Source organism: Rhinichthys klamathensis, unplaced genomic scaffold, assembly GCF_029890125.1.
Source record: "Rhinichthys klamathensis goyatoka isolate OS25496 unplaced genomic scaffold, OSU_Roscu_1.1 h1tg000446l_1, whole genome shotgun sequence".
Taxonomy (NCBI): Eukaryota; Metazoa; Chordata; class Actinopteri; order Cypriniformes; family Leuciscidae; genus Rhinichthys; species Rhinichthys klamathensis.
The window spans coordinates 1,620,618-1,641,150 of NW_026606941.1; the positions used below are offsets into that span (position 1 = coordinate 1,620,618).

Sequence of the window (20,533 nt, forward strand, 5' to 3'; positions counted from 1 at the left end):
TCTTCAACTAACTAATTGTCCGTATTTGGATCAATGTTGAGGATTGTCTTTTTGCAGTAAATGGAGAATAATTGAAGTGTCTGTCAAAAACTATCTGTATCCTTTCATTGCAATAAAAATATAGAACACAACCAGTTTGCATTGTTGGAAACTGTCACAAGCATTTCAGTTTTTATATTTCACACAAGCTATTATAGTTTTTAATATACATATGTAATGCTTTCTATTCCATTCCTCTGCAAACATTACAGATTGTTTCACTTAAGAAGCTTGATAGTCAAAAACAATTACATTTATTCCGTTATACATAAGATTAAATACAAGATTGTACCACTGCAAGATTGAATGGTAAAATATAAATAGTCCCTAAAATATAAGGGTATATTTAAAATAATAAAATAAAACCAAACATCCAAGATAATTAAGTTTTTATTGAAATATTACAAACGAGACAAATACATGTCATAGTATCTCTTATTTACATCAAAATGTAAACAGCTTACATTCAGCTATACCAGTTCTTATGCAACAATGTGATTTGACCAAGATAAAGGATCAGTAATACATAGTGAGAAATGCAAAACAAAGTGCATTTGTGAAAATGAACAAAATCACAGCTTATGTAGTGTAAAAATTAGGAAATGCAGCTCTGAAAATGCAGTATATGTAGCACCATCCTGTGTCGCCACAGGGAGGCTACAATGTTCTTTCTCAAGATCTACTTGGGTTCGACACAGACGGCCAACCTCAATGTAACCTGACAAAGAGGAAAACAAGAACACTCGATTCATATTCAGAAAGGCTCTGCACAAGTTAGTCAATCTGAATGGAAATCGAACAATAGCTAAAGTGAGCTACAAGTTAAGCCTGCCAAACCACATTTAATCTTAGTAGTTGAATGTACAATGCATTGCAAACACAATAACTGACAAAGAATGGCGTCCTATGCAATTTAATACCACACAAGTGGAACTACTGTTGTAGCAAACCACATAGAAAGCCCAACTCATGTGACGTCTGTGGTAAATTTAGTCAACAGCTACGTTGTAACGAGTTATGCACTGTAAAAACACCTCAAAATCAAAGTTTTATGCTCATGGACAAATTACATTTCCAGCTATAATGTGCATTTCCAGTTTTCCTAAACAACTATTTAAACATGGATGAATCTACAGGGAAAAAATTAACTAAGCATTTTTGTCAATAGTAAATGTCAGTAAATGGTATTAAAAAAACTGTTCTATGGCAAATTGGATCAGTTACTCTTCAGCATGTTGTTAATTATGAGAAGCCGTCAGCTACAAAAACAGAATGTAGGAAACTGTCTGCATAATGACGTTTAGCAATCATGCATCATGAGTTTATGCTCTTAAACAAACAAACTTTTAGATACCGATAAATTACGAGTAATCCAGGCTGACCTCTAACTAGTTAATGTGTTATTTTACAGGTAGAACATAAGCACTTGTGAGCTATAATGAAATGAATCTATGAATATGGACATGAACAATGTTATGTAAATATAAAGAACCCTCCTTTTCAGTGAGTCAGGATGGAAATCTGAATTTATTTGGAATGTCAACAGACTGTGAGAAACTTGGTTTTTATGGTGGTTTCAGTTCTCCGTTTCGGAAGAGTCGCTGGCATCTGTTAAACGTGTTTGCTTCTTGCGGACGTTCCAGTGAAGACACTGAGCCAAACTGTCAAACCAGTCGTACACCAGATCGTGACAACAGATAGAAGGAACCGGAAAGCAAGAGGTCGTGATCTTAATGCTATGGGGGAAAACAAAACTCATGATTACCAGATACGATTGTTGTGAGAGTTCAAGTGAATGAAGCCAATGAATTCTTAATGAAAAAAGGGGCAAACTGCATTTGAACTGTACAAAGGCTGAGTGCTGATCCCTACTGATACTGTTAATGCTCATTTCCATAACTTTAACACAGCTGTTGTTGTATTGCTGCATTATGAGGAAGGTAAAAGTTGTTTGCTTATGGGATTGTGTAAACGAGTGTCACCTGTCCCCGTGCTGGATTTCCTGCCGCTTTCTGCCATCAAATGAGACCCAGGCTGTGTTACGAGCATCAGGTGATAGCGTTATCTGCAGAAAAAATACAGTTTGTTGTAAGATAACACCGTTCTTCTGAAGCTCTCATATGAGATGAATAAACAAAAATCGCAAGTTTGCTTAGTAAATGTAGTCATTCAAATGGCTAAACCTTGGCAAAATGACACTCTCACCATGAGCTCCACGCCAGCGGGCACCACTATGGGTCTGAAAGAGAGGGAGTGAGGGCAGATGGGGGTCACCATAATGGCAGGGACATTGGGATGGATCATGGAAGCTCCCGCTGCAGCAGCGTAGGCCGTGCTGCCCGTGGGGGTGGACACTATTACACCTGCATAGAAACAAAGCCACATATTTACATCTATTTACATCTACAGCTGGACTCTCTTGCCAAAGCAAACGAAAAGACCATAATGTACTGTGACCTGCTTGAGCTAGAAGAAAAAACTAATCAAACACTAAGATGAAGTGCGTCTATGTTAAGCTACACACCATGGGGTCTGTAAGATTTTTTTTATGTCTCTTATGCTCATCAGGGCTGCATTTATCTGATCACAAATATAGTAAACAGCAATATTGTGAAATATTACTATTATAATATATATAATTTTTAAAGCCCCCCTGTAATTTTATTCCTCAAAACTAATCTTTGATCACCAAATTGACATTTAAAAAAAAAATCCTGTGAATTTTTTTTTTATTCACGTCTTTAAATCGTTTGAATGTCATTTTACAGCTTTGCTTCATTTAGTGTAGGTGGACCCATGAATATGCTAATTAGCCCCGCCTCCATTCAAACCAGCTCAGAGATCCACTTGGTCAACTTTACTGAGGTAAACGCTACACGATGGTATCTTTACAACATCGGACACATAACGGTAATTAATATGATTAGACTTTTGCTAGACTACGTTATCAAACAGCTAATAATGTGTTGCTAATGTTACACAAAACGATTTCTTCATATCGACAGAAGAAATATACAGAAGAGATAACCTGGCTGCTCCTGAGACTCCCCTGCTTGTAAGAAACACCGGCGATTTCAAACTGTGTTTTTGAGACTGTCTTTTTTTCACTGCAGTTTTAAAGAGAAAATACTCAGCAATGCTATATTGACACATTGACAAAACTGCATTTTCACCACGTGGTCTTTAATTTATTTTAAAACGTAATTTATTCCTGTGATGGCAAAGCTACATTTTCAGCTTTCATTACTCCAGTCTTCAGTGTCACATGATCCTTCATAAATTATGCTGATTTGCAATGTTGAATGTTTGCAATTATCAATGTTGAAAACTACTGCGGTGCCTAACATTTACATGGAAACAGTGATACAGATTATTTGATGAATAGAAAGTTCAAAATAACTTTTGATCAATTCAACACAACTTTGTTGAATAAAAGTATTAATTTCTTGAGATATATTAAAACTGATCGGGCCAGTAAATCTGTGCTCACCGTCTCCCTGTACAGATGTGATGAGACGTCCATCCAGGTAAAGGTCAACATTGGACAAGTAGGATGAGGGTCCTCTGTCCACCACCACCTCATTCAGCACCTTCATACACACATAATATTCATATCACAGATGGTAAATGGATGAATTACACACAAAAGCATTTAACAAGCAGGTGTATTTCTGCACAAATCACATGCCACTCTGGTTAAAAATATCCATCTCAGACATAAAAGAAAAGGTTGTCAATGACATCATGTTATTGCTATGGCAACTGGACATACAGACCTATCACAGCTGTTATTTTCAAATAACTCATATGTCTGTCACCATGGAAAAATGTCTCTAAACAGTCTTGAAGGACAGAAAAAAAATACATTTTTCATATACCACTTATTTTACCATCAAGTGTAGAATTAGACTGGCCTAAACAATCGTTTAAGCTTCTTTGGCCTAAAAAACTCCTTTTTCCCCTAAGATTATATTCAAAGAGTGCCCTTACATGGCAGACATTCATGTTTTTTTCTTGTGCAACAAATTTCAAGATCTGCTTTGAAGACATTTTACTGGTCTTCTTCATGTCTCCTCAACCCTTATAACAATTTATAGTTACAACTATAACTAATGTATACGAGTGCTGCATTCTAAAAAATATGTAAATTATTTTATGGCTTACTAATAAATTGTATATTCATTGTGAGCAGGTACATGCATTTATATGTATATGTTTATAAATACGCATATGTTTGTAGTAGTGCTGTCAAACGATTAAAATATTTAATCGCGATTAATCACATTAATGTCATAGTTAACTCGCAATTAATCACAATTAATCACACATTTTTATCTATTCTAAATGTCTCTTGATTTCTTTTTGTCCCATTATTTTTTCTCATTTTAATGCTCTTATCAACATGGAAAAGTGGATCGGCTTGCTTTGTGCAAATGTTTTTTATTGAAAACAACATTGGCATATACTGTGTTCAATTTCACACTAACATTCTCACTTGGAGCAAATAATCTCTCACACAATGTAACACTGTCCATCAATAAAAGGGTGAAAGAAATACTGACGAGGTCCTGATATTGACGAGGGGGCAGAGAATTCGCATCAGCTGTGTGTGTGTGTGTGCTTGGCCATCATCAAGTGGTATTTCAGACTGGACGTGCTGCGATGATGATAGCTCAGTTCACAACGACAAAACACACAGATCACTTTGGTCTTGACAATGGAACCATTTGGCAACTTTTTAAAAGTAAACTTTCCATTCAGAATCTTATTGGCATCCATTTCGGCGTCTCGTGGTCGTCAACCACTCAAAACGTAACGTTAACCTACTATTTGGCCGGCTCGCAATCCCAAACAAGTGTGTGCGGCGGAGTGCCTGTTGTTTTGTTTTCGGTCTAGCTAGATCCGCTTGCGCTTTGGTCGACGAAGCAACAAAACGTCCTTGCGCGGCGCAAGCCATTGAAATGAATGGGGTTCATAGCGCCGCGCATGCCGCGTCCTGTTGCAAAAGCATGTGAAAAAAACAACAAAGTTTACTAGGCCAAAAAGACCGTTAATCGCGCGATAAAAAAATGTACGCCGTTAAAATGGGTTTGCGTTAACGTCGTTAATAACGCGTTTAACTGACAGCCCTAATTTGTAGATATGCATCAATATGTACTCTTATCGTCCAAAACTAAAAGTTTGGGGTCAACAAGATTTTTACCAATTGGTTTTGAAAGTCTGTTATGTTCAATAAGGCTGCAAATAATTGATCAAAATACAGTAAAAATAGAATTATTGTAAAATATCATTACAATTTAAAATAGCCCGTTTCTAATTTAATATATTTTAAAATGTAATTTATTCCTTTGATGGCAAAGCTGAATTTTCAGCAGCCATTTATCTAGTCTTCAGTGTCACGTGATCCTTCAAAAATCATTCTAAGATGTTGATTGTGTGCTCGAGAAACATTATTATTATTCCCATTTTAAAACAGCTCTTCTAATTATTATTAATGTTAATAAGACGGCAGTAGTTGTGGGGTTGATTTATATTATTGTGAAAACTGTTATACATTTTTCTTTGCAGGATACTTGGAAGAATAGAAAGTTCAAAAGTACAGAATTTATTTGAAATATAAATCTTTTATAACATTATAATTGTCTTTACTGTCACTTTTGAATAATTTAATACATCCTTGCTAAATAAAAGTATTGATTTCCTTCAAAAGAAATCTTACTGACCCCAAACATTTGAACCGTTATGTTTATGTACACATTTATAAATATAAATGCACTCTTGTGTGTGTATATACATATATATATATATATATATATATATATATATATATATATATATATATAAAATCTATTATTTGGTACAAAGTACTAGGTAAAATGGCATGACATAAAAAAGGCCCGTAGCTTGTTTTATGGCATCTCCCTTTGTGTCATGTGACTGGTAGACACCATATCAGGGTTTTTCCTGCATAGACAATTATGAGGCGGCCGCCTCCGTCAAATTTCGTGCCGCCTCCGCCTCTCGACAAAACGACTCGGTTACTAACGTAACCTCGGTTCCATGAGAAGAGGGAACGAGTATTGCGTAAGTAGCTTACGCTATGGGAAAACTCCTTTTCTCGAGAAATATTGAAGTCTTTATGTAAAACGCATTGCAGCTGCACAGCATACAGCAATGAGCGAGGCAGCTCGGTCATTGGCTGTGCAGCAGCAACTGCACGAACCTATGACGGGGCGACTCTGAACCCGCTTCCAATGAGCGTGCTTCGCGCGTCAGAGCCCGCCAAGATGGGCGTGGAGCGCCCCGTCATCTGAGTTCTTTAGGTTCAATCGACTGAAGCAAACTAACCAAGCACAAGCACGGCAGCTTACGCAATACTCGTTCCCTCTTCTCAGGGAACCGAGGTTACGTTAGTAACCGAGTCGTTCCCTTTCGAGAGGTTCCTCTTATTGCGTAAGTAGCTTACGCTATGGGAACGCCATGTAAAACGCCGTGCGTGCTGACTTCGCTCTATTAAGCCGGAGGCAGATGCCTGAGCCTTTAAGCAAAGTAATTATCCAACGAGCCAGCCGAAGGCGGGCTTTACAAAGGACAACGTGGAACGGCCCAATGTGCGTCCAGAGAAACACACAAGCACATTTTTATGTACTGTCATGTATGAAAAATCCTCTACATCAGTCAGAGACGGATTCTATGAGGGAGGAGACAGCGCTCAGCATGTACACACCCCAGCCTATGCATAGTTAGACCGACAGTATGTTAGAGTGCAATGAGGGGACCTGTAGGTTATAAAACCTGATAAATGTTGACGGTGAGGCCCAGCCTGCTGCCGCACAAATATCTTGAATGGGTATCCCACTCGACCACGCCCACGAGGAGGCCATGCCTCTCGTAGAGTGAGCTCTGATGCCCAAGGGGCACTGAAGGCCCTTGGCTTCATAAGCCAGCGCTATAGCATCAACTATCCAGCGCGATATTCTCTGCTTTGAAACAGCGAGACCTTTGGTGCGGCCGCCAAAGCATACAAACAATTGCTCTGTCTGTCTGAACAGGGCAGAACGTTCCAAATATACTCTGAGCGCCCTGACCGGGCAGAGTAAATTAGCGTCGCTTTCGTCTGCTGGAGACGACAGCGCGGCCAAAGATATCACCTGTGCTCTGAAAGGTGTAGAGAGCACCTTCGGAATATACCCGTGTTTTGGCCTGAGGACAACCCTGCTGTCGTTAGGTCCAAATTCCAGGCAGGCAGCGCTTGACGACAGCGCGTGCAGGTCGCCCACTCTCTTGACCGAGGCGAGAGCCAGCAAGAGAGCAGTTTTGAGCGAGAGCTGTTTAAGGTGCACAGTTCGGAGGGGTTCGAACGGGGCACGCTTGAGTGCGTCCAGGACCGTGGCCAGGTCCCAGATCGGCACCGAGGGGGGGCGTAGGGGATTTATCCTCCTGGCGCCCCTCAGGAAACGAACGACTAGGTAGTTTTTCCCTAGTGTGCGTCCTTCCACAGGGTCGTGCGATGCTGCTATGGCAGCCACATATACTTTGAGCGTGGAGGGGGTGCGGCCTGCCTCCAACAGCTCTTGTAAGAAAACGAGCACACTCGGTACTTCGCATGACTCAGGGTTCAGGTTTCTGGATTTACACCAGTCACTGAACACCTTCCATTTCTGGGCATATAAGCGCCTCGTAGAGGGTGCTCGCGCCTCAGTGATGGTTCTTAAACCTCCACTGGGGAGGTTCCTGGGAACCCGTTGAGGGGCCACGCATGGAGGGCCCACAGATCGGGGCGGGGATGGAGGATCATCCCGTTGGCCTGCCTGAGGAGGTCTAGCCTCAGTGGAATCGGCCATGGGGCAGATTTCATCATCTGCATCAGTTCTGGAAACCACGTCTGGTTCTTCCAGAGTGGGGCTACCAGGAGCACTGCACATTTCTCCTCCCTGATCCGGCTGATGACCTGAGGTAGCATCGCGACCGGAGGGAAGGCATACAGCGGGCGGCTCGGCCAGACTTGGGCGAGCGCGTCTGTGCTCTTTGAAAAGAAGAGAGGGCAGTGCGCATTTTCCTTGGAGGCAAAGAGGTCGACCTCTGCTCTGCCAAAGGTTTGCCATAACCACTGAATCGTCAGGGGGTGGAGAGACCATTCTCCTGGGAGAACCTTGTCTCTGGACAGTATGTCCGCTCCCTGGTTCAGAGCACCTGGCACATGCGTTGCTCTCAGCGAGCGCAGGTTGCGCTGGGACCATAGGAGGAGCTCCCTGGCCATTTCTGCCATCGAGTGCAGGGAGCTCGATCTGAGTCCACCCTGACGATTTATATGCGAGACTACCGTCATGTTGTCCGTTCGGACTAGGACGTGCTCGTTCTTCAGGTACGGGAGCAGGGCTCTGAGAGCCAAAGCGACCGCTTTCAATTCCAGACAGTTTATATGTAGGCGCTTCTCCGGGTTTGACCACAAGCCGGAGACAGGCCTGCCCTCGTAAAGGGCCCCCCAGCCTATTTTGGAGGCATCTGTCGTGATCATTTTTCTCCTTGTGTTCACGCCCAAACTCACGCCGGACTGATACCAGTCGACAGCTTTCCAGGGCGTCAGGGCTTTTATGCAGCCGTGATTCGCTCTGATTAAAAAGTGGCCCGAGCGCCACGCGTGAGTGGGGACACGGCTTTTGAGCCAGCGTTGGAGAGGACGCATGTGCAACAATCCTAGCTGGAGTACAGCTGATGCTGAGGCCATGAGACCGAGCATCCTTTGAAATCGCTTGACGGGGGCGCGCGCACCCGCTCTGAACAATGTTGCAACGCGCCGGATAGTGAGCGCGCGCTCTGACGAGAGGCACTGAGTCTAGCACTATTCCCAGAAAAGAAATATTCTGGCTGGGGAATAGCCTGCTCTTTGCAAAATTGATTCTTAGACCCAGGCGATCTAGATGACTGATAATCCAAGACCTGTGTGTCACTAACTGGCTCTCTGATTGTGCTAGGATTAGCCAATCGTCGAGATAATTTAGTATTCGCACTCCCCGCTGTCTCAGGGGGGAAAGTGCTGCATCCATACATTTCGTAAATGTACGGGGTGCCAGTGACAGGCCGAATGGTAGTACTGTGTACTGGTATGACTGTCCCTCGAAAGCGAATCTGATCCACTGATCTGATCCACTGATAGAAACCAATCCCCTGGGCGAACTTGCGCGAGGATATGTTTGGTTGTTAACATTCTGAACGAGCGAATCATTAAAGCTTTGTTCAGATGTCTGAGATCCAGAATGGGGCGGAGACCGCCATCCTTTTTCGGGACGAGAAAATAGCGGCTGTAAAAATCTGCCTCGCTCATAGAGGGAGGGACTGTCTCTATAGCGCCTTTCTCTATCAGTTTGAGCATCTCGGTGCGTAGAACATGTGAAACATCTTTTCTCACTTTCGTCTCGACCACTGCTGTGAAGCGGGGCGGTCTGCGAGCGAATTGAAGCGAGTAACCGTGTTTTATTATGTTCAAAACCCATTTCGGCATGTCGGGGATATTTTCCCAAGCTTTCGCTCGCACAGATATGGGCTGAATGCTGGCTGGGGGCGTGTCGCAGTGACGTATGGCTCCCGCCAGCGAATCGCCTTGTGCTAATGTCGAGCTTACAGCTCTCAGCGGCGCGGGCGCGCGCTGAGCAGCTTTGTTGAATGCCGAGTGCAGGGGTGTGTGTGAGATTACAGGCACGCTCGCCGTAATGCTCACAGAGCGAGATGGGGAAATGTTTAACACTGTATGGGTAGTGCTTATGGGTGGGGGTGCATAAACTGTGGTAGGCACGCGCGCCACTTTCATAAAACTTCCCGCTCGCGGCGGGAGTTTTTTGGTCATATAAACAGTGTTTGTGAGTTGGGGTGCATGCATAACAGCGGGCACACGCGCCACTCTTATAAAACTTCCCGCTTTTACTGGGGAAGTGTTTATAACTGTGGGAACAGTGCTTATGTGTAGTGGTGCATACGTGACAGTTGGCACACAATCTACATTTATGGGGCGTCCAGCTTGAGCTGGGAAAACATTTGGCACTGCGTTGACAGTTTTGATATGTGGGAATGCGCACTTTGGTGTGGACACATGACCCTTTAATGACACAGGCAGAAAATAGCTCTTTATGTGATTTCTGTGTGTCGCCGTAAAAACGGCGTTTGTTTGCAGGTGGGCGAGCTGTGTTGCTGGCACATTGGCTGCTGTATAGACATTTCCAGCCGCCTGTAAGGGGACTGGGTAATGCTTTAAACGTTTTGGAGAGAACGGTCCGGCTTTTGCGAGACACGCGCTCCCCCTTTTTCTCCCTGTAGCTAGGAGGACTTACGAGGCTCTGGGTTCAGCACAATCTTGGGCCGAGGTCCCCGTCGCTCGGGCGGTTGCTTCCTGTTGGCAGAGCGCGAGCGGCGTCGAAAATCTGTTTCAGGTCTGGGCTGAGAGACGGGAGGCGCCGTCTTAGCTCGCTGCTGCTGAGGCGGCCTTTGGCGGCTCTGCGATGAGCTAGCTCGTTTGGGCAGGAAGTGACGCATAGCCTGCGAGTCCTTACGGGCTTCGGTGAAGCGCTCGGCGAACTCCTTCACCGCTGGTCCAAACAGGCCGCTTTGTGAGATAGGCGCGTCGAGAAATGGCGCCTTATCTGCATCCTTCATCTCTGTTAGCGTCAGCCACAGATGGCGCTCAAGGACAGTCAGGTTAGCCATAGCACGGCCGATGGATTGGGCGGTGGCTTTTGTAGCTCGCAGCGCTATGTCAGTGGCGCTGCGTAGGTCCTTAAATGCCTCAGGATCGGGTCCAGACTCGTCCATACTGCGGAGAAGTTTAGCTTGAAACACCTGGAGGACAGCCATAGAGTGAAGCGCTGATGCAGCTTGGCCGGCGGCGGCGTATGCGCGACCGGCGAGAGCTGAAGTAGACCGGCAAGGCTTCGAGGGATGAGAAGCTTTAGCTTTCCATCCAGCGTTGGAGGGTGGACACAGATGATTGGCCACAGCCTCCTCGAGGGGCGGAGCCCCCTCATAGCCTCTTTCTTTCGCGCCGTCCACAGAGGAGAGCGACAAAGAAAAAGAAGGCTTCAGGCGAGCGGAGTGCGGGGCTTTCCACGACTTCGTGAGTTCGTCGTGAACCTCCGGGAAGAAGGGGGAGGGTCTTTGTCGAGGGGCCTGTCGGCGCCCCTGCAGGAACCACTCGTCCAGTCGGCTGCGGGCGGGTTCTTCCGGGGAAGACCAATCGAGCCCGAGGTCTTCCACGGCCTTAGACAGGATGCGGACGATCTCAGAATCCATGCTGGAGCCCGCGCTCGTGCCCGCTAATGTCGATGGCGCGGGGTCGAACGACGAACCCGGCCACTCGTCGGATGCAGCATCACACAAAAAACTGACATCCTTGTCATCGTCATCCCCTGACGCGCCAAACGAGACGAGCCCCATCGCTCCGCTGGAGGGGTGCTGGTCCGCCTGTGTGAACTGGACTGGCGGCGGGGAGTCATCAGGTGGTGGTGAAGCACGCGGGGATTGGCCCGGCGTGACATCACTACAAACCGTGTGCTCCGGCGGCCTCTGTGAGCGGCGCTTTTTCTTGCGCGGCTCGACCAGAGGAGATGGTAGCACGGAAGAGGTGGGCTCTTTCGCGGTGAAAACGGCGAAGCGAGCGCGCAGCTTGGTGAGGCCCAGGGCGTCACACTCGGGACATCCGCCTCGAGTAAGGGCAGCCTCTGCGTGGTCCAGTCCCAGGCAGCGGGCACAGATGATGTGATGATCCCCGTCCTGAAGAGGGCCTCGACACGAGGCGCAGGAAGGCATTTGAAACAACGCCTTGTAAAATTTGCTCTTTTAGAAAGTGTCGCGGGGGCGAACACTGAAAGCTTTGTAAAAGGATATTCAGATGATGCGCGCCGGATGGCTTAGCAGAAGGGCGATCGAAGGCGGCTGAAGGCGCCGGCGTCCTCGAAGCAGTCCTGCTGTAGGCTTGTCGACGGCGGCGGCGAAGAGACTCCAATAAATCCGGAGGATCCAGCGAAGAGAAGGTTCTTTGCTGAAGGAGATTAGATCTAAAGAACTCAGATGACGGGGCGCTCAATATATAGCCCTTGGCCACGCCCATCTTGGCGGGCTCTGACGCGCGTAGGCGCGAAGCACGCTCATTGGAAGCGGGTTCAGAGTCGCCCCGTCATAGGTTCGTGCAGTTGCTGCAGCACAGCCAATGACCGAGCTGCCTCGCTCATTGCTGTATGCTGTGCAGCTGCAATGCGTTTTACATAAAGACTTCAATATTTCTCGAGAAAAGGAGTTTTCCCATAGCGTAAGCTACTTACGCAATAAGAGGAACCTCTCGAAAGGGAACAGTTCTGTCGCGATTGCTGCTTGTGTCCCTTCTCTAACCGTGTAGTTTGCCGATAGTGCTGCACGGATCATAATCCGCGGGTCGAGCGGGCCGAGTAATAAAAACATTCCATTCAATCGAGGGTGGATGACAGCTAAATGAGTGTAATAAAGACACGGAACTCCCATCATGGTACCTAATGTACGGACGGTAACAAAGTTGCGGTGTTGAGTCTCGCGCAGTTATTTATAACATTAATTATAGTTAAGAAACAATATATAGGCTACACACGACCAGAGTGCTGTTTTCCTGAATGCCATCACGATTGAAACCGAGATATTAATTTCATAACAGTTCAATAAACAAATAGTTAAAATTAAGTTACTTACATTTTTAGACTGTTTTTGTTCTGTTTTAGCAGCGAAAATAGTTCCAAACAACAGAACCATATCGCGTCTCACAGCAACACTCATCCATGATTCATTACTGAATCATTCAGCGTTTTGAACTAATCGCTTGAGTCAAAGATTCAATTGCCCATTATTAAACTGCCTCATTCTGAATCAATCAGCCGTTTGAACGAATCGTTTACATTAATGACTCAATGACTCGCTCATTAAGACGCCGCCTCCTACTGGCGGTTTAGTTTCAAAGTATCATTCTTTTCAACATTCCTTGTATATTCAAAAAATATTCAAAATAATCTCATTTAATACAGTTATAATTTTTCAATGTAAATTATTTAATTTGATTGGTAACAGCCTAGTGTCTTATTATTTTAATCGAATGTATTGATAAAATGTAAGAATTTTAAATGATATTTAGAGCATACATTAAATAAAATTAGGTGGAAAATGCCCTTTATAAAGGGACAAAAAATTATTCCGATAAGAGTGTTTTCAAAAATGAAACATTGACAATAAGTTAAAGCTTTAAAGTAAAGCCTCTGTTTAGGCCATAAAGAAAATGTAATTTTGCCAAAAGAAGAACTTTTAATTTAAATAAATGTTAATTGTGTGATATGTTACCATATTATCATGCTTAATTGAATAATTGTAATGTGATGATCAGATGCAGATATCTAAATCAAAGAATATGGGTGGTTGGCGGGTGGATTATTATTTATTTTTAACAACAGATTCGAGAGACTCAAAGTGCACCAGATTAATGAATTTATCTTTAAAATGTACAAAATTTTCTCTCGGGGGGGCATGCCCCCGGACACCCCTAGTGTTATAATTTTACCACCTCCGCCTCATTTTGAGCCAGGAAAAACCCTGCATATCATCAGATTTTTTTCCAGTGTCCTTATTGGTGTATCGTACGTTTGAATTTTGGCAGTGTTTGTTTTTAAACAACCTTTTGTACTTTCTTTTCCTTTGTGTTAAAATGTGTCGGCAAATAAAAGACAGACTTTGTCTCAAGCCCAATGTTTTGATTGAGTGCTGAGTTACCTGTAACTGCAGTGTGATTTTGCCTGCCTCGTTATTTATGTGGTTATGAGGCACTATTCCGTTCTCCTGAGTGCCGAAGAGCTGCTCGTTTCTCTGGAACATGCCTTTCACCACCTTAACTTTCAGACGACTGCGCAGAATGATGGCAGCATTACCTACAAGAGCCAGACACAAACACTTCAGATAACAAACATCATGCTACAAAACTAAAACTAGTTTGTCTAGTTTCAAAGATATTTTCAAAGAAAATATAAGAAACTTTCAATCACTCTACCTTCAAAAACTTTATCCACCTCTGTTTTAAAGGACTCAAACTTAAATGGTGTGAGAAATCCTAAGGAACCCAGATGGAAGGCCATGACCGGGGGGACACTGCCCTTAAACAAATGAGACAAAACACCTTGGATGATTGAACCAACTACCTTTTGCGTATCCAAATTCTCTCAACTAAAATGGAGCACACAGAGACCATCCACTGAAAAGCAGCTGAGAATGAAAATAGTAGGACTCTTGTGCACAAACAAATGAGATGAGATGAAAGAATACCTGGAAAAGAGATGATGCATACAGAAGAGTCCCATCTCCACCCAAACAAATAATCAGATCAATGCAGTCCGAGATGTCATCATACCCTGTACGAACAAACACAATGATGAATCGCTCATTTTCCTAATGCACCTACTCCATTATTGGTTAATGGTGTGTCAGGGTTATGTAAATCCTGTTAATGGTCAACCTGCCGACAATTCACTCATATCCAATACAAAACTATGAGGTTTCAGTACCTTCCCTGAATGTGCACAGCTGATTGCGGATGGCGGAAAATGACTCGTCCTTCATGAGAGAGCCATCGTCCACAACTTTCTTCTCCACATAAACCATCAGATGTTTCTCCTGATGGTAGAAATAATTTAGATCAAATTTGTATAATCAAATCTAAACATAAATCTTATATAACACAATGAAAATAAAAGGGTAAAAAATAGCACTTGTAGCTTTAAAGACTGTAAATCAACAACTAGCGTTGCTTTTAGGTTGGATTTTGTGTAACCTACCTCCACGAGAAACCTGCAAAGCTCTTTGAACGGCTCCAGCAGGGTCTCGTCTCGGATCTTTCTGATGACCAGGACATTGAGTGGTGGTTTGCTCCAGGTGAGCCGCTGGCTGGCTGGATCCTGAATGTGCCTGCAGGGAAAGTCGACAGAGTAGGAAAACATTCTGAGAGTCTGCACTGTACTTCACACAGAGAAACACTGCATGTACTTTGTACACTCATTATGCAACTTACAGTCATGGTCAAACATTTTGTAAGCACTGTAAATGTGGACTTCTGCTTTTGGTTTCTGGCAGATCTAGCATCAGATATTGATAAATGGGGGGGGAAATGAAAATAATAATAATATAATTTTTTACCTTTAATTGTCAAATATTTAAATAAATCTTTAATACACACTTTTATTTATTGTACCAAGGAATAACCAAGCCTAAGTAACAGCTAGGTTTCTATCATTTCAAAAATGTTTCAACAATTTAATGTTGCATGACATCCAGAATAAGTCATTTTTAGATTCACTCTACTCATCCTTATTGACACATAGCTAACATTTATAACATCTAAACAACATGTGAAGAAAATGTGAAGGCACAACATCAGATATCAAACCACAAAACCCCACATTACCCTCTGCGTGTGTTTTGTCCTGAGGGGAGTAAAACAGGCATAGTGCTGGAGGGCTTTTGGAAGGGGTCCGTTAGATAGTTCCAGCATGAACGCTCCTGTGGGTCCTGTCACTTGTTTGTCCAATCCTTTGCTTGACTTAATGTTAAACAGTAACAAGGGATGTGACCTCACCCCTCACCTAAAGAAGGTCTGACTGCGCTTACTTACATGACTGAGGTCGGGTTGGGAAGAATGCAAGCTTTGGGTCCAAAGTGAGTAGCAGGATATGGTCCATGTAGAAAGTGCCCTCGTCTGGAACAGACAGACATTTAACTTAAGTCCCTTCACATTTTTATCTTTAGAGTTTAACTGATCTACATCAAATGGCGTGTTATATACCTGCATCTATCCCATCTTTTTGGGCAACTATCTGCAGTGTCCTCCGTTGATGCAGAGGCTTCGGATTCGTGCTGTTCGGGCAACCGATGTACGCTTCCTCCCGACAGGTGTTCTGGACAGTCCGGCCTCCGAAGAGACCTCTTCACCTCTTTCCGTCTCCTAGGAAGTTTCCCCTGGCGTTCCTGCTGCCTCTGTGAACGCTTAGATGAACCACCCTCCTCCGGCTTTCTGGAGGGCAGCCCGTCTTCCATGCCTTCAATTCTTATGGGAAAAAACAATTCAACATTATTACAAGAATCAAATCAATTCTAAAAATGAGGTGGAAGACTTAATTGAGCCCCCTCAGGGGGCCATGGTCACCTCTGCTTTATATAGGATCTTGTTGATCAAAATAGACATTTTGACATGCATTACAAAACATGCTTATGCTTATGACATGCTTATGTGAACAGAGGAATTAAACATATTCAGCTGGTGTCTTGTGCAAATACATTTTTATATATATATATATATATATATATATATATATATATATATATATGCCTTACCTAACTGAGACAAGCAAAACTAGTATTTCACAACTATTATTTAACTATTTTAACACAATTCTATTATTATTATTATTATACATTTAACTTTTAGTTTAATTTAGAGATTACATTAAATATATACATAATTCACCATATTGCGATGCAAATTTGCACAAACTAGGTGATTTAAGGTGCAAAGGGGTGAAGACTTAAATTATAGTCACTTTAAACTGTAACACTAAAACCTTAGTGTTGATGAAAACAATTCCAAGGACATGTTATCTGTCAACTACCCATGTATTTATTTACCATGAATAGCCAGCAAACGCATGTGCTGCACAATACGCAAAGGCAGATTTACTCATTCTACTAAACATGCAAGCTATCAAGCTACTAACAAGGGTTTAGCGGTCACAAGGTGACAAGGAGCAATTGTCTTAAATAGGTTAAGCGACACGAGACATTGCACTGAAAACACACAACAGTCGGATCATATCCATCGACCAAAACTTCCCCTAAGTTAAGTTAGCCGCGGAGCTACCGTTAGCTAAACAAACACTTCCCCAGCGCTTACCACACAACCGCACACAACAGGAAATACCGCGAAACTTCCCTTTTGGACAGTCTTTCGCCACCTAAGAAGTAAATTTAATACACTAGGTACATTTAATAAATAGATTATTTCTACTAAACCAAGCTGAACGGCTTATGCGTGTAATATTATTTATCATGGGATGTCCACAATGACATCACGAGGCTGATCGTGACACTCTAGCTGCTGCGCAGAATCCCTGAGAAGCAAATGAAAACTCTTATCGCTATAGTTTTTATGCCTTGATTTTCTTTATCGACTTTCCTTTTGTGTTGTTTTAATACATTTATTAAGTCTTGCTGAAAAAAAAACGTATGGACAATCTGAACTCAACAAATCAAGAAGTAGCCTACACGCATTCTTGCGACGATACACATATCAGCTAAGCCTACTGTGAACTAACGTTACGTTAGACTAGTACACCTCACAAACCATGTTTCTCGAGTAAATAAACAATACATTATTTTTTATTTAAATCTTGTCACATGATAAATTGTATTTACTTACCTGTGTGTAACTAGGACGATTAAACAAACTATTCCTGATCATTTGTCAGTATTTTCTGCAGAGTTGGTAGCAGTTCTATGGGTAGAAGATAACTAACGGGAATATTCTGTCATATGTAGTGATTCAGCTGCAACCCTAAATACAATTAAAAATATCAAAACTAAGTCCAGACCTGACTTACTTGTGGACATTTTGCAGGTGTTGTATAGAATTCACAAAGCAGGGAATGAGGTGGGGTTTTTGTGGGTTCCGGCACACATGGGTGTGGAGGGTAATGAGGAGGCAGATGAGGAGGCAAAGAAAGCAGTGCAGGAGGAAAGAGTTCAACTTAATTTGCAGTATGGGTTACCAGATTATACAGAAATAATAAATAGGCCAGTAAAAGAAATGTGGCAAAGGTCATGGGATTGTGAAAGGAATGGGAGAACTTATTATTCAGTTCAAAGTAGAAAAAGACAGATGTAATTAGGCTATAGATGTCAGAGAAGAGATGCAGTAGTCTTATCTAGATTGAGGTTTAGGCATTGTGGGCTGAGGAGTGGGCTGGCTCTGATTGGTAAACATCCTGATGGACAGTGTGAATGTGGAGACAAGGAAACAGTGATGCATGTATTAGTACAGTGCAGGAGGTACTCTCATCAAAGAAATAAATTGTTCAGGGAACTGGGAGCAACAGGAGAAACTGTTTTTAATTTAAGCTCTTTATTGAGTTTGGACAGTTGGGACAAAATGAAAAAATTGATGGAGTATCTGCAAAGTATTGGAGTATATAAAATAGGGGTGTAACGATACCCTCATGTCACAATTCGATACATATCACAATACTGAACTCACGATACGATATTATTGCGATACTCCAAGACATATGGTAAAAAGTTAACAAAAAATTTACTGTTGATTAAAATGCTAAATTTGATATTACATTGTGGGTTTAAATGAATAGTTTTGGACTTGGTGCTGAAACCCAAGGACAATGGTGACACCAGAATAACAATATTCCTGATTCTGAAGCTGAAAATACAGGATAGTTTTAGACGAATATGCTTGCACTCTGTCACTGACTAGATATAAATAAATGTCAGGTAACATAAGACATTTGGCATTATCAGGAGGACCCACAAATATCCCCCCACTGCATTATTATACACTATATTCAACAATATAGGCCTAGTAGTTTAATGCAGTACTGACACTAAAACTCTGTAAACTTCAATTTTTATTTTGGGGGAACTATCCTTGATACATATTGTCACTATCCACGATACGTATTGTTGCATTTTTGTATTGCGATATATTGTGGCACGATATATTGTTACACCCCTAATATAAAAAGATATAGACAAGCAGTATTAAATAAGTTGTAAATAGTGATTAGAGAACAGAGGAGGGCAGCAATACGCCATAGCTGTGTCTAGCCTGCCGGAAATACAAGAAGAGATTAAACAAACTTTTCCAGGATGAATAAAGCAAGAAATAATCAGACGTGGTATGTAGTTTTTTTCTTTCATCATGGTTTGAATATCATGTCAATAGCAGCTGCACTTCTTCAGTCATTTTATCACATCTGTCTTCCAGCGGCGTCCTGCTTTTGCAGTGAAACATGCAAATAGAAGTTTAGGCTATTTACCAGCAAGTGCTAATTGGGCTATGCTAACCAGTCAAGTAAGACATATTCCTGGATCAATATCTTTTGTTGATCCTGGAACATTCCTGTCCAAAAACATAGTCCTAACCCTGCCTACCACTAAACCTATTATTAACCCAACTTAGGGAAAGGAGAGATGAATAAGAATGGCACAGAAGCTCCAACACTGGTTTTAAGCCTTAAAATGATCTGTAAACTTATCCCTCAACCATGATGATTGATTTGAATGTTGTTCCTGGGTCAACAAAGAGGTTGATCCTAAAACATGTTATTAGTAAAAACATATTCATCGTGTTTCTGCAGCTTAGTTGTTTTTTTAAACCTGTTTTGAGTTCTGAAAGTGGAAAGTTTGTTATCTGTTCACTTTAAACCACATCTGGTCAAAAAGTGAATTTAATAATCTAAGTAAACCATGTTTCATCTCAAAGCCTTCTCATTAACACTCTGTCTTGGGCTCATTGGACAGGCATAGAAGGATTGAGCTGCATCTTGTAAATTGTGACCCGGGTCAGCTATTTTAGCCAGGGATGGAGACAGACCCATTAGTAAGGGTGTGTGTAATTATGACCAGCATCTTTGTAAATATAATCACTCATCATGACACATCCAAGTTTTTAATATCATTTACATTTATGGTTTAATCCAAAGCAACTGACATTGCATTTCAAGGTACACATTTACATTCTTATCAATTCTTGCTTTCCCTGGGAATTGAACCCATGACCTTGGTGTTACAAGCGCCAACGCTCTACTGTTTGAGCTACAGAAAAGCCTCAGCATCAGAAAGTATATTGTCAGAAAGTATAACTGTCTATTCTGAACATTACAAATGCTCTGTTTTAGCAGTTTAGATTTTTTAAAAGTCTTGTTCCCACTCCATTTTAAAGTCAAGCCCCTTCTCACACAACGATATATTTAACCTTAGTTGAAGAGACAACAAGGACTTGAAGTAATAAACTCTCTTAAACACTTTTCACATTCCCACTAGTTTTTTATTTAAAGGAGCTGTATGTAAGATTGTGGCCAAAACTAGTACTGCAATCACTGTCAAATTACTGTAGAGCGGTGTATCCCCTCCCCCTCCTCCGTGACTCGAGGTTGCCAGATAGGCTGCAGGATCCAGCAGGAACGTGACGAGCTGCAGCTGTGGTAACTAGGGCAGAGCTGGCAACCCGGATGCCGCAACACTACTGACTTCGTGATTGGTAGATAGGTGGAGGGTGGAGCATCAGACCAAAACACAACATGACAACATCAACATCAGTTGAGGGCTGCAACTGCACTTTTTAAATGACAATATCCTGGCCAGACTACTGTTGTCAGTGATATAAGTTTTTGAAATGTACATGATTTCTTAATGTCTAGTGACATTTCAGGGCCATTTTATGATT

The 20,533-nt window shown here is 42.5% G+C and overlaps 1 protein-coding gene across 4 annotated transcripts; it reads right to left on the reverse strand.

The window, feature by feature from the left end:
• Window positions 1-936: 936 nt before the first annotated feature.
• On the reverse strand, window positions 937-17,058 carry nadkb (NAD kinase b). 4 transcript variants are annotated; one of them, XM_056236480.1, is made up of 12 exons: window positions 16,981-17,058; window positions 15,869-16,129; window positions 15,698-15,781; window positions 14,865-14,994; window positions 14,595-14,703; window positions 14,356-14,441; window positions 14,084-14,186; window positions 13,810-13,964; window positions 3,530-3,629; window positions 2,245-2,402; window positions 2,022-2,104; window positions 937-1,775 (listed from the first exon to the last, which is right to left on the reverse strand). In XM_056236480.1, the coding sequence occupies exons 2-12, from the start codon at window positions 16,117-16,119 to the stop codon at window positions 1,616-1,618; spliced, it is 1,419 nt and encodes a 472-aa protein (XP_056092455.1). In that variant the 5' UTR covers window positions 16,120-16,129; window positions 16,981-17,058; the 3' UTR covers window positions 937-1,615. The 4 variants fall into 4 exon arrangements, with proteins under 4 accessions (XP_056092455.1, XP_056092453.1, XP_056092454.1 ...); XM_056236478.1 differs by lacking the exon at window positions 16,981-17,058 and adding an exon at window positions 16,879-16,913; XM_056236479.1 differs by lacking the exon at window positions 16,981-17,058 and adding an exon at window positions 16,708-16,799.
• Between the last annotated feature and the right edge of the window lie 3,475 nt (window positions 17,059-20,533).

Excerpts from the sequence above, each read along its gene's own strand:
- nadkb (XM_056236478.1), bottom strand. The coding sequence starts at position 16,898 with ATGGATATGATCCGACTGTT. Across the intron at positions 14,187-14,355 it reads ATGCATCATCTCTTTTCCAG|GGCAGTGTCCCCCCGGTCAT; the intron begins GTATTCTTTCAT and ends CATTTGTTTAAG. Across the intron at positions 3,630-13,809 it reads AAATCACACTGCAGTTACAG|GTGCTGAATGAGGTGGTGGT; the intron begins GTAACTCAGCAC and ends GTGTGTATGAAG.